This window comes from Oreochromis aureus, linkage group 12 (genome assembly GCF_013358895.1).
Source record: "Oreochromis aureus strain Israel breed Guangdong linkage group 12, ZZ_aureus, whole genome shotgun sequence".
NCBI classification, from domain to species: Eukaryota; Metazoa; Chordata; class Actinopteri; order Cichliformes; family Cichlidae; genus Oreochromis; species Oreochromis aureus.
Window position 1 is genome coordinate 24794777 of NC_052953.1, and position 13986 is coordinate 24808762.

A 13986-nucleotide genomic window follows, 5' to 3' on the forward strand; every position below is an offset into this window, starting at 1 on the left:
TCAAATTTCTGACCAATTGGATTGACTGAGTAATACGGTTCCGCCTTTGTGATCAACTGACGGTCTGTATCTTTATACTGCTAATTTTGGATGCCATTTCGGGTGGAATGAAGGGTTAATGCGTTATTTTAATACAAACTATGAAGAACAGGAAACTTGGATAGGAAGGAATATATCTTGAACGTTGGTGAGGTCAGCATCGGGTATCGTTTCTTTAGCAGCTAAGCGAGTGTAAGCAGTTAGCTAGCTTATCCCTTTCACTTCCTCCCTTTACCGAATAGATTTAGCAAGCTATGGTTAGCACATAACATCGAGTGTCTCGGCTTGTGCTGTCACCATTTGTTGCACTGTTAGTCAGACCTGGTTTCATCCCAGTAGTTGACAACTCGTAACCAGTGTTCATCTTAAAATGCCACTTCAAACTGGTGTTTAACCTGGGAGGATTGAACGTGGTGTTACACCCCTCTCATCAGGACCACTTCTCCGTCTGACGAAGCTATTCCGTTTTTTCTCGGAGGCTAACTGTTTTGAAGTGGACTGCATTACTTTTATCTTTGCTTCCTTATTTGTGTGTGTGTGTGTGTGTGTGTGTGTGTGTGTGTTTAATTTATTCATTTTTAAACCAATGTAGCAACAGTGTCCGGTCTGTTGGAAGGATGGAAACTCTCATTCCCACCATCAACCGGTTGCAGGAGGTCTTTCTAACACTGGGGGCGGAGATCATACAGTTACCTCAGATAGTCGTGGTTGGATCTCAGGTGGGCTAGGACACATCTAAAGTACTGTGCAAAAGTCTGAGCTACCCATGACTTCGTTATATTTTGTTTCCAAGCAGCCAGGCTTTCTTCTAATTTTTAAAGTAGTCCTGAACAATAGTTCTCCAGGTTTTCTGAAGCTCTATCAAAGTTCTTCTTTGGAAACTGGCTACTTTTTTCACTCCTTTTCAGTCGAGTCCTTGTACCTGACCATTTTTACAGAAATGTTTTGTTCATTAAGCTAATTTGTTTATTCACTAACTCAAATCCTGAGAAACATAGCAGACAGCTAACTTACAGAACCTGTTTTAAGTTGCATCTTAGGGCATCTTGTTAGTGAAAATAATTTATTCCCGTTTTTTTATCTGTGAAAAATGCCAAAGATAACAGTGTGACAGAAAGTTCCCAAAAGAGCTGAAAACTTTGCATACATAAAAAAAAAAAAAAAAAACTATCTACAGCAGATGAACAGTATCTGAAAGTCATGTCCTTAAGAAATAGGAAAAAATCCATCAAAGACCTGACACAAAACCTGAGAGATGCATCTGGTCCTTTAGTTGATCCATCCACTGTTCACTAAAGTCTCATCAGGGTTGTCAGTGGAAGAATGGCTGTCAAGTAACCATTATTAAGGAAAGGAAACAAGGAGAAAACACTGAGGTATCCCAGATTACAAACTGAACTGAAAATCAATGGCAGTAGGTTTTATCGTGTGATGAATCCATATTTGAAATGTTTGGTTCAAATCATCTACAGAGATGTCAGGAGGGAGGCACAACAGTGATTGTCTACTGTAAAACTGTGGAAGTTCTGTCATGGTTTAGAACTGCATTTTCAGCCAGTGGTCTTATCAAAATTGATTAAATTATGAACACAGAAAAGTACAGTCAGATTTTGATCCTCTATGTAGTGCCATCTGAAAAACGTCTGATTTGCGGTGGCTTCATTTTTCAGCATTATAATGATCCCAGATACACTGCCAATGCAGTAAAAGCATACCTGGATATATAACACACACACACACAATGGAACACTATCAGGTATGGAGAGGCCAAACCTCAACATTATTGAAGCAGTGTGTTGTCATCTTCACAAAACAAAAGGCAGACAACATCCAAAGAAGAGGTTTGAATGTCCTTCAAGAAGCCTGGAGAACAAATTCTGAAGACTACTTAAAGAAATGACAAAAAAGTTTGCCCAAGAGAGCTTGAAGTAAAAAGATCAATTGTGATGCAGTTTTATCAAATTGTTATCTATAACATCCCATCATCTGTCATGCATGCTGTAGCTGAAGCTGTAAACTGTGTCCATGTTATTTTTTTTTATTATATTCACAATGGCATATCTACACAGCATGAAAACTTTGCAGATGACTGTATCAGGGTTAAACTGGTCTTATCATGTGTCATAACAGAGCAGTGGAAAGAGCTCTGTGTTGGAGAGCCTGGTTGGACGGGATTTCTTGCCTCGAGGATCAGGAATAGTCACAAGACGACCCCTGGTGTTGCAGCTTGTTAATGTTCCCCCATTGCAGGAGAGGCTGAAGATCGAGAACGGTAAACAAAGACGAATCTGTCACTGTTTTATTCCTTTAAAAAAACAAAGTCAAGTCTAGGAAGTTAGGGTATGCAGGAGAATAGAGAAACAGAAGGCTGTTATTAAAGTGCATGCAGTAGTTAACGTGCACCTTTTCTCACTGTTTTTAACTACTATTCCTTTTATGGTCTTGCTTTGCTAACACTCTCTTTCTTCCTCTTCTCCTTCACTGCCTTTTCAGGAAATGGGATTAAGCAAAATGCCCAAAACAGCTACCCAGGTCTCTCTATACTTGGTCTGCATGCACTTGTCTTTGTTTAACCTCTTCATTTCTTTTCTGACATTTTGTTCAGCCTGATCTTTCTGCGTCTAGTATGAATACAAGTGGTTTTGTCTTATATTCAAATTAGCATAATGTCTCTTCAAACTCTTAGTTTTATCTGTGTTAAAACTCACACTTACTCTTATTTGTTCAGGTGTCAAAGCTGAAGAATGGGGTACATTTCTGCACTGCAAGAATCAGGTGTGTTTATCTTAGGCATTCAAATAATATGTACACTGCTTTGGTTCTGTATTGTGTGCTGGGATTATGTGATGTATAATTTTCTCACTCTTTTAATAGAGCTTCACAGATTTTCAGGAAATTCGTCGGGAAATTGAAGCAGAGACTGAACGAGGTTCAGGCGACAATAAAGTGAGAAGAACACTTTGATGTGCGCTCAGTAATGCTGCAGGTTCAGCTGTTTCAACTGGATTCATTATTTTCCTTCTCTGTTTTTCATATCCAGGGGATCAGTCCTGAGCCCATATATCTGAAGATTTTCTCTCCAAAAGTTCTTAATCTTACTCTGGTTGATTTACCTGGAATTACAAAGGTAGATGCAGCCTCTTGACAGGGATGCTGAGTGGATTTGATTTATGCAAACACAGTGATGTTAGATAATCATTAATAATGATCGAATGTGTGCTGTGGTTAATGTAATGTTGGCCGCATACTGCTGTTGTTGTCTTAGGTTCCTGTTGGGGACCAGCCAAAGGACATCGAGGCTCAAGTGCAAGAGATGATCTTGTCCTTTATCTCCAATCCAAACTGCCTTATCCTCGCAGTGTCCCCTGCCAACTCTGACTTGGCCACATCTGATGCATTAAAATTGGCTCGTGAGGTTGATCCAGATGGTAGGACATTATTTATACAGGGGTTTTTTTTTCCCTCAGAATTTATCTTAATTCTCTCTCTCTCTCTGTGCTTACTGCATGACGTGCTTCATTTTTAAATTGTTACATAACATGCTTTCATTTTTAAATTATCAAATGCGTCGAAAGAAGTAATTTCATGCTACTGATATAGCCTGTCTTTACAGTTTAAAAACCTTGCTGACAGGAAAATGAATGTTCATGTGCTCCCTTTGGCTGTGGTGATAAAGAGAATGATTAAATGGCGGAAGCATTCACCCTGAATGATCTGTGAATGTTGTGTTGGTGTCTGTCAGGCCGTCGAACACTGCTGGTGGTCAGTAAGCTGGACCTGATGGATGCAGGAACCGATGCGCTGGAGGTCCTTCTGGGTCGAGTCATTCCAGTCAGGCTTGGGATTATCGGGGTGGTTAACAGGTTTGGAAAAAACAAACTTGCTTGTTGATCTATAATTAAAAGTATTAATATTCTGATTATCTTACTGAACTCGCTGTTTTCTTCTTGTTGTAGGAGCCAGCATGACATAAATACTCAGAAAAGCCTGGAGGACTCAATGAAGGATGAGCAGGCTTTCTTGCAGCGCCACTATCCCTCACTAGTGTCTCGCGCTGGCTCTCGCTATCTGGCCAAAACTCTCAGCAGGCTGCTCATGCACCACATCCGGGACTGCTTGCCAGACCTCAAAACCCGAGTGACTGTGCTGAGTGCCCAGTACCAGGCAAGACTCAACAGCTACGGACAGCCCGTAGAGGATCACAGTGCCACCCTGCTACAGATAGTCACCAAGTTTGCCAGCGATTATTGCAACACGATAGAGGGAACAGCCAGGCACATACAAACCTCAGAGCTGTGAGTCTGACCACACTCTAGTGGAGCTTTTGTTTTCTGATTTAGTGAAATGCCTTAACTCCTCTTTTTAACACAGCAGTTGTTGCACAAATCTACAATTTAATTTACTTTGATGAGGGTCCCAAAAGGTTGAATCTGTTCATCTGGACGTAGCGTTTTCAGTGGGAGAAACGTTTCGTCGCTCACTCAAGTGACTTCTTCAGTCTAAGCTGAATGCAGGTTTCCCCAACCTTTTAAACAGGGCATTTGCATAATGACTGAAACTAGCCCACTAACGAACAATGGCCTATGAGGTCAGTTTCTTGATCATTAATATGAAATTGTTATGAACATTGATCAACAACCACTGATGAGTACTATTCACAGAGAGGTGGGAAATGGCTTCAATCACAGCACTGTAGGATGGTGAAAGATGAAAGCTTTAGCATTAGGCCCTCTCCTCAGCCTTCTTGATATGATGTTCTTCTGCTTCCCTGGCCGCTGTATCTGTGGGGATGCTGTTCGCTCTTTGTCGTAGCGTCCAGATGACACACAGTTTGTGCTCCAGTGGGTGATGAGAGTCAAACCTTAAATACTTTACGTTACCCATCAACTTTTAAATGTCCCCCATTACTGATGGAAATCTCACAGTCTAAGAAGGCTGTCATTTTTCATATCCTCCCTGGTGAACTTGACGTGTTTCTCCACCAAGTTAATGTGATCAGTGAATTGTGGTACGTCCTGAGATTTGATTTTCAACCAGGTGTCATCCACATACCTGTACCAACGACTTGGGCGTGTTCCAGGGTAGGATAACAGAGCCCTGTTTTCCACTTCTTCCATGTACAAGTTGGCCACAATGGGTGAAACTGGGGAACCTATGGCACACCCATGTTTCTGCCTGACCCTTGTATGTGAAATAGGTGGAATGAAGACACAGTTCCAAAAGCAAACACACTTGGGCGGTGCTGAGAGTGGACCTGTTGCTGAGGTTGGGGTCATCCTGTAATCTCTTACAAACTACATCCACTGCTTCAGGGACTCGAACACAAGTGAAGAGAAACATAACATCATATGAGACCATTGTTTCATCTGCCTCCATAATGACATCTCTAAGCTTCTCAACAAAATTCAAAGTGTTCTGGATGTAGCGCTTACAGCTGCCTACCAACGGGTTGAGGATCGAAGCCAGAAACTTTGAGATGTTATATGTGACTGAGTTGATCATGCAGACAATTGGTCTAAAAGGTACGCCCTTTTTTTGTATCTTCAGTAAACCATACAGACTTGCCTGTGGTATGAGGTCTGGTCAGCAGCATTGTCTTGTTCTAACTGCTTCAGACAATCTATCACCCTCTTCCTGTAACCACTACCTGGGTCTTGTTTTAGGGGTTCATAAGTATTTTTGTCAGTGAGCAGTGACAAAATTTTTCATGACAGTCCTTCTGGTTAAGTAAAACCGTGCACCTACTCTTGTCGACAGAAGAATGATTACATTGTTTTGCAGATGAACAGAATCTACTTTTTGGGATTTGCTAACCTGGATGATTGAGACTGCATCGAGACATTTGATGAGCGTCATGAGAGTAATGTCCTCGTGCTAATGTAGGTGTAAACTAAAGTGGTATCAGCATCTTCTGTTGGCACATTCTGCTCTGCAGCTCTTACCACTTGATGATTAATTCATTAAAATACATGGGGAGCAAATATTGACCCTTTTTGGTTGACTGCATTTAATCTTGGCACAGCTAGCATTGCTGACACACAGGACTGAGACACAGCACTGATATCACAGCTCTCACCTTTCTCTTCTTTCTGCAGCTGTGGAGGTGCTCGGATCTGTTATATATTCCACGAGACCTTTGGCCGGACCTTGCAGTCTATCGATCCCCTGGCGGGCCTGACTGATCTCGATATCCTCACTGCTATCCGTAATGCTACTGTAAGCTTCTCCTCGCTTCTGTTTGTGTAGCTCTACTAAATCCTAATTCTGAAGTCTGGAGCTGGTGTGTATTTGTGTTTGTGTGTATGATATTTGCCCTGCAGGGCCCACGGCCAGCACTTTTTGTGCCCGAGGTGTCCTTTGAGCTGCTGGTGAAGCGGCAAATTAAGCGTCTAGAGGAGCCCAGTCTGCGCTGCGTGGAGCTGGTTCATGAAGAGCTGCAGCGGATCATCCAGCACTGTTCCTCCTTCAGTACACAGGTGGGACCAGAGATCATATTGCACTTTACACATGGTTGAGTAAAGAAAATAGTGCCGCAGTAATTATTACAGAACCGTGTTAAAAAACAGCATCTCTTTGCATTTTTAAGGAGCTTCTTCGATTTCCCAAGCTGCACGATTCCATTGTGGAAGTAGTGACTGGATTATTGAGGAAACGCTTGCCGATTACTAATGAAATGGTAATCCACAGCTTAAGCAAGATCATCTTTTTATATTAATTATATTAGTCATCCCACTGGATGCTTCTTTTTGCTTTTTTTTTTCTAACTTTCAGGTCCATAATTTAGTAGCAATTGAGCTTGCCTACATCAACACAAAGCATCCAGACTTCACGGACGCGGCGCAGGTCTCCGCATCTGTCAACAGTCAGCAGGTAGTAGTTTGTTTCTCACTGCAGGGACTTTTTTTCTGCTTGGCTAAACAGCAGACACTGTGCTCTTTAAAAGCTGAAGCGTAATTCATAATTAAATATTAAAACCACTTTTAGAGTTTTTAGTGGAATCCCAGCCTAAAAAAACATGTCTTTTACCGTCTGAGTTGCTTGTTTTCAGGCAGAGGCGCTTGACGGAGGGAAGCGCTGGAAGAACGAGAAGGTCACGGAAGAAAAAGCTGCAGCTGCAGGCTTTGGGAGCCCCAGCAAAGGCCAGGCCATTAACCTCCTTGACACAGTGAGTAGCAGGATTAGCAGTATGACAAAGCACTGAAGTCATTGCAGATGGTCAGTATTAATATTTTGCTTGCCCCTTCTCTCTGTCAGGCTGTGCCAGTTTCCCGAAAGCTGAGCTCGAGGGAGCAGAGGGACTGTGAGGTCATCCAGCGTCTCATCAAGAGCTACTTCCTCATTGTTCGCAAGAGCATCCAAGACAGGTTTGACTGGCACAAATCCAGAGCACCCCAGGGGACCCGACTTCCCCTTTACATCACGTTCAAAGCTCAGTTGTTGTTATTGATTAGTTCAAATTTGGCACAAACATTCAGTTAGAATAAAGGTGGTCAAAAGTGACATGACCTTACTGAACTCACAATAATTCATGTGGTAATTATGTTGTCTCTTATAGGACAAAATGATTAATTGAGATCAAAGTTCAGCTTTGCTGCAACAGCATTCTGTAAAACCACCTCTCTGGTTATTATTCAGCAGCTTAAAGGCTTTTACACACCGGACGTGTAAAATCCATTCAAATGTTTTGAGCGTTAAAAATATTTTTCAGGCCGGCAGCATAACTTTCCGTAATTTGTTTGTTCAAATCAAGCTCTATTCTTTTTTTTCTAATTTTTCTGACCAATCAGACCACTGCATTTGCCAACAAGTGTGCTGTAGCTCAAAATGGGCACTGAATATACAAATGGTAAAATAATACTATTTTACCCCAGACACACAGCGAGACACTGCTCCGGGTCAATCAGCTCTATGAAATGTTTTCTCTGCCTCCTCTGTGGTCCCAACTCTGCCAACAAGAGCTCAAACTGCCCCACTGACATCCTGAAATATGTACGAAAGCAGCCGTGATACAGCCACAGCTCCTGGATCAAACCATGAAATTCTCCCTGCTGCTGCCTTCTTGTGAGAATTGGATCAACCCAGAATCTCAGTTTCGTACTTTTCTTGTTCAGGAACATCAGGACTAGCTCATCATTGTTTGATCTCGACTTCAGTTTTTTTTCACTGTACATTTTTCTCAGACGAATTTTCCTCAAAAAAGCAACGCAGTCGGTGTGTATATATGTTAGATGACAAGTTTGGATCTAAAAACTTTGGTATTTCTTTATTTTTTTTCTGAAGGCGCTCGTGTGCGATGGCCTTAACTCTTAGATAAAAGAGTAGATCATATATCTTGGCCATTTCTGAATTGATGATACTGATCAGTGGTTAACCAAATATCTTTAGAGACGTTTACATCAGTAACACAAAAATCTGAAGGCTGTCTATCTTTCTGACACATTAAAACGCTGGGCCTGAACTTTAAATAGTTAACACGCAGCCCTGTCACTGTCCATTTCATACCATCAAACATGACATTGCTAAATCCTCCCTCAAGATATGAGAGTACAACTGTGACCACTATGGTTCCCGCGGAGCTGTATTCTGGTGCAGAAGGAGCTCATGCTGAGGGATTTCTGCCTGATGATGCTTAATGCGAGTGCTTGTACGATCTGTGTTCAGAGAGTCTTGCCAGTTTCTGATTTATTCCTTAGGGGAAATGTTCCCTGACTGAAAGTCTGGGTGAAGTGTTCGCTTGTATATAAAATGTTGTCTGCTCCAGTTATATTAAAGTAATGATCCAGTTTAAGTCCATTTACTTGCATTTGCCTGCATGGACTGGTTTTAGCTATGGACAGGGGTGGGCTTGGCTCCAACAGGCAGCTTAGCCACTCAGTCAAAAGTTCAGAAAAGTGTGTTTTCGCTTTGTCCAACCAGTGTAAATAAAGCACAGAAAACACTAAAGGCTTCCTGAACTACAGGCGTACAAGTCTAAATGCCAGCTCAGGTGTAACATTTGTAGCTGTATTTGTTCAGGTGAGACGTGTCGTGATGCTCTTCTTCTCCCAACACGTTTAATGTTAGATCAGTGCTGGTGTGGTTTGGTCAGATGAAAATGTTTTTGTTTTTTTTAATGAAATCCATCAGATTTTTCCCTCATTTGCATCTTTTCTGCCCGGCCGCAGGGCACCGAGAGCAAGCGTGCCACTGCGTGCGTGTATTAACTTCACAATTAGATGTGCCTGATGGTGCTGTCAGTGTGGCTCAGGGTTAGCAGCTGTTAACCTTTTATCTTATCAGTTGTTACTTAGATAAAAGAGCTGCGTTGAAAGAGCAGTCTAACTACATGAACAAAGGCTTCTTATATAATGAGAGCTGTTATTTTTCCTCTAAAAAAGATGAAGGGGTTCTATTTACATGTAAACTAGAGGGTGACACATTTAGTGAGGACATTAGATTTAGTCTCTGTGGATATTATCTCATGCACTGTTTTCCTTACTCTAACTTCAAATCCTGTAAGGGCATTAAATATATCAGCATTTGCAATAAGAGTTTTTGTTCTGGGTGGGTTTTTTTGTTCTTTTTGCCTGTGTCTGTCTTAACTGTGTTGCTCTATTAGAGAATAAGTGTGCAGATGTTGATTCCTGCAGTGATGTCTGTTCTCATACAGCTGCTACATACATACAAATCAGTGTTTCTTAATATTAGTTTAGTGAAGTTGTTTATTTTTTTTAATATGAGATTAAGCACAAAATAAATCAGCAGTAATGATCTGAACAGGGACTCAACTCTAACTCTGGAGTCCCTCGCCCTAGTTTCTCGTCAGACTACAGCTTTCTTGGTTGGTGGAAGCATGCAAATTCTGAATAGTAGCTCTAGTGTAAATATCCTCGGTCTGTGTGTCTACAGTGTGCCCAAGACAGTGATGCATTTCCTGGTGAACTACGTGAAAGAACATCTGCAGAGTGAGCTGGTGGGTCAGCTTTACAAACAGCCACTGCTCCAGGAGCTGCTCATTGAGTCACAGGACACGGCACAGCAGCGGACTGAGGTTGCTCAAATGCTTGAGGTAAAATTGGATGATGCAATTTGTTCTCTGAATGGGTTCTGAACATTGTGGAACAGCTAGTTGTTTTTGTTTTTGTTTTTTTTCTTTTATCTGCTGTCTTAATGCCAGCAATTTAACCAGCCTTTCTTTCTTTCTTTCTTTCTTTCTTTCTTTCTTTCTTTCTTTCTTTCTTTCTTTCTTTCTTTCTTTCTTTCTTTCTTTCTTTCTTTCTTTCTTTCTTTCTTTCTTTCTTTCTTTCTTTCTTTCTTTCTTTCTTTCTTTCTCTCTCAGGCGCTTAAAAAAGCCAACAACATCATCTCTGAGATCCGGGAGACTCATTTTTGGTAACCAGAGGAACGCAACAACTTCTCTTGTGTCAAAGGAGAGCTTTGAGAGTTTGAAAGTGTATGTGAGTTTTCGGCAGTCTGTGTTAATGTGTGGCAGTACCACTGTTTTCTCACGGACCAGTGACCATAGCACATTCAGATCTACTTTTTTTCCTCTCTGGCGGTTGCACTGAACAGCATACCGGAGCTGTTGCTTTTCACTGTGAACACTGAGAGAGAGAGATCAATCACACTCAGGCTGAAAGTGTTATTTAACAGGTAGAATGTGACAAGCATAGCCGTGAACAAAATTTCCTGCAATACTTTGTGTGAAAACCTTTGATGGGTCATAAGTTTTTTAAATTTTTTTGTAATGTATGTTGTGTATGGAGTATTTATTTTGTCTGTGTTTATTTTTTTATAAATTTGAAATGTGTTCACACTGCGCAGCTTCATGCTTTCCAGGCACTGGCTTCCTCTGAGCCCACTTTAGCAGGTGCTAAAACTATGTTAGATTAGATTTCCTGACTTTAATCTCCTTTGTTGGAGTGCTCTGCAGAGATAGAAATAAAGTGAAAATCAAATCAAAGCAGACTGCAATGCAACACTAAAGACAGGCCGCAGTCATTTAAAGAAATTACAGGATGACTGCGGATTGTTTTTCCAGCTCCGATGCTAATCAATATCAGGTTTATTTTCCAGTCTCGTTTGCATATGAGCCTATTTTTACTGCCTGCTGTAAACATTCCAGTTTGAGGTGAGCAAACCAAACATGCCCAACATATCCTTCCCTCTGTTTGTGTACGATTTTTAGAAGACTGCCACATTGAGTTGGACAGCTTTAGTATAAAGTGTGTATGCACCATAGTGTTAGTCAATTCTTACACTTGGAGTGTTGTTTTTTTGTTTTAACCATTAAAAGAGTAGGCTTGTTATATTTCAGATCCACATGATAGCACTGAAATTTTCTGTAGCTTTGTTTCCTTCCCCACAAAACCAATTATCCACTTGTTTCCACTGTTAATGCTACAGAGATATAAGCTTGTTCGCATTACCGACCTTCTCCGGCCGCTCAGATAAACTGCCTCCAGGACAGAGAGACAATTAGAAATGTAGATGAATCCTGCCTGCAGTTGTTTTTTTGTTACATTCCCAACCATAAACCTCAGTCTTAATTTAACCTGAATCATTTGCCCCAGTGCCAGTCACCGTTTCATTATGTAATATTCATTAATGTGTAAAATTATGCATGTCTTCCCAGCTTTCCTCCCCCATTCTCAGGCTCAGATAATAGCCAAAACTAATGTTATCCTAAGAATTAGACTTTTTCAGGAAGACCTGCTTTAAACAGAAAGTTCGCCCCTGATCAAATATACATGTTCCCCTCCTCGGCCTGCAGTGCTGTTTATCTACTGGATTGTTTTGGTATGAAAGAAGACGGCTCCTACATGACACAGGGCAACCAAAGGGGTGTGCTGCAAAGCAGGATTAATGAGCTAGTGAGGTAACTTGAGTCAGAGTTTTCAGGGTCCCTAAACGTGGCTCTCTTTTTCACCTGGCTAGATTGCCATGGTAACTGATGCTGAACACATGACCCGGTCAGGAGCATATTCTGTTCAGTTTCCTTTTAGGATCAGGTGGAAGCACAGTGTTTACACTAATTATTTTATTATCAGTTTGCTCTCAGTGAAATGTTGATCCTTGCTGAAGGAATATGTTTTTTATTTGCAACTTTTTGAAGCCGTACTTTACTAACGCACTGAAGCCCAGCTATAAAGCTGCAGCAGCACAAAGTGTATGTCGCATTGTGACAGGAATTTGCATACATTCGGTTGGTGATGCAGAACGTCTGTGGTCCTAATCTGCTGCTAAGTCTCTTTACACTGCTGGAAATACAGTTAATAGAGTACAAATTAGAAAATGAATTGGTTACATTTGTAGACTATATAATCAATAATTTCACTTTGAGATGGTGTGAAGTGATATCCGCAGCTCTTTTATGTACATGCCTGTGATGTTTAAACATATCAGGTTTAAAGTTTCTGAGCTCTAACGTACAGCTGTCACATTAGAAATAAACAGCAGCACCGAGACCCACCAAACGATAAAATAAGTATATTGGAAGGTACTTCAGGCTGCTCCCTTATTTCCCGAGAGGTCATCAGAGTGGATGAAACTGTGTTTGATTTGGCACCGGATGCCTTTCCTGACACGACCCCCACATTTTATCCAGGCTTGTGACCCTCACAGGCTGGGTTCCCAGAATTGAACCGAGGATTTGTAGGCATGTAAGGCAAGTGTGTTTACCACTCAGTGTGATTTTGATGATTATGAGTTCATATGATTTATATATATATATATATATATATATATATATATATATATATATATATATATATATATATATATATATATATATATATATATATTGTCATTACTTTCTCGTCTTATTTGCAGCAACATCGTTACCATTATATTTTACTGCTGTATCTGTCTGTCTGTGACAGACTGGCACCCTGTCTAGGGTGTACTCTGCCTCTCATTATATCACAGCTGGGATAGGCTCCAGTGCCCCTGCAAACCTGAACTGGATAAGTAGAAGAAGATGGATGGATGGATATATATATACTAGCACCACGTCCGATAATGTCACTGTCTGAAATATGAGGTGCTGAGTTGATGTATTTTAAGGAAAAAGAGTCAAATGATGCAGTCACTAACCGATGCTGTGATACTGGTTATCACCAGCTGTTTTTAGGGTTTGTTTTTTGTTTGCTTTTTAACCATTTAATGCAAAGAAAGCCTGGCTAAGTTGAACTTGATTGATTTTTAGGTACCTTCAGCACCGCAAAGTGAGAGCCATCTAGCCCACTTCTGTTCAAGAGATGGTAGCAAATTTCTCCAAAACTGGGCAATTCACTCCAAAATAATCCAAACAGATAAACTGTACTTGAGGCCAGAGGGAAATGTGTACACTTTGGGTGTGAAGTTTCTCTTTAAGGGTACTATTAAATAGTAATTCTGTCTTCACTGTGTTTTTCTGAAAGCCCTGTATACGGTTGCATGTATGGTTCAGTATGCATGTGTCAAGGTATGAATGAATGTATATTTTGTATTATTTAAATGTATATTAAGATCATGTGTCAACTGCCTCATGAGTTCTTGCCTGCCAATATTTGTGATAAATGTTGACTAAATGTCATTTGGAGGGTCTCATTAAACCCTATCAAAGGATCCCATGCAGTGAAGTGTGTGTGTGTGTCTGGTGTCATAGACAACATGCAGCTCCAGCAGTTTTCGTAAGATGTGTTTGGGGTTTTTTTTGGTTGTTTGTCCCCCACAGTGCTCTAGCAGTAGATGTGATTGGACTCACTCCTCTTCTTCACTTTATTGATCTCGTGCGACTGAAAAAGTCTTTCTTACAGATGGCTCTGTCACAGTTACACCAGCATGATGAAAACAGTGCGCAGCTATGAAGTGTCCTCCAGGATTTCAGCACTCGCGCACTCTTTCCCATTTTCAAACCTCTCTTCTCTCTCTGTTTGACTCCACGATGCCGCAGAAAGAGTGAAATTTCACTACAGTTATCTGCTC

The 13986-nt window shown here is 41.0% G+C and overlaps 1 protein-coding gene across 4 annotated transcripts; it reads left to right on the forward strand.

The window, feature by feature from the left end:
• The first annotated feature begins 15 nt into the window (after positions 1-15).
• On the forward strand, positions 16-13626 carry si:dkey-32e23.4 (dynamin-1-like protein). 4 transcript variants are annotated; one of them, XM_039620996.1, is made up of 18 exons: positions 16-62; positions 632-758; positions 2170-2311; positions 2533-2571; positions 2768-2814; positions 2914-2985; positions 3080-3166; positions 3305-3467; positions 3782-3902; positions 3996-4334; positions 6135-6255; positions 6360-6515; positions 6626-6715; positions 6811-6909; positions 7088-7204; positions 7294-7403; positions 9928-10087; positions 10358-13626. In XM_039620996.1, the coding sequence occupies exons 2-18, from the start codon at positions 657-659 to the stop codon at positions 10412-10414; spliced, it is 2022 nt and encodes a 673-aa protein (XP_039476930.1). In that variant the 5' UTR covers positions 16-62; positions 632-656; the 3' UTR covers positions 10415-13626. The 4 variants fall into 4 exon arrangements, with proteins under 4 accessions (XP_039476930.1, XP_039476929.1, XP_031582845.1 ...); XM_039620995.1 differs by lacking the exon at positions 16-62 and adding an exon at positions 65-192; XM_039620997.1 differs by lacking the exon at positions 16-62 and adding an exon at positions 86-187.
• Positions 13627-13986: the final 360 nt, after the last annotated feature.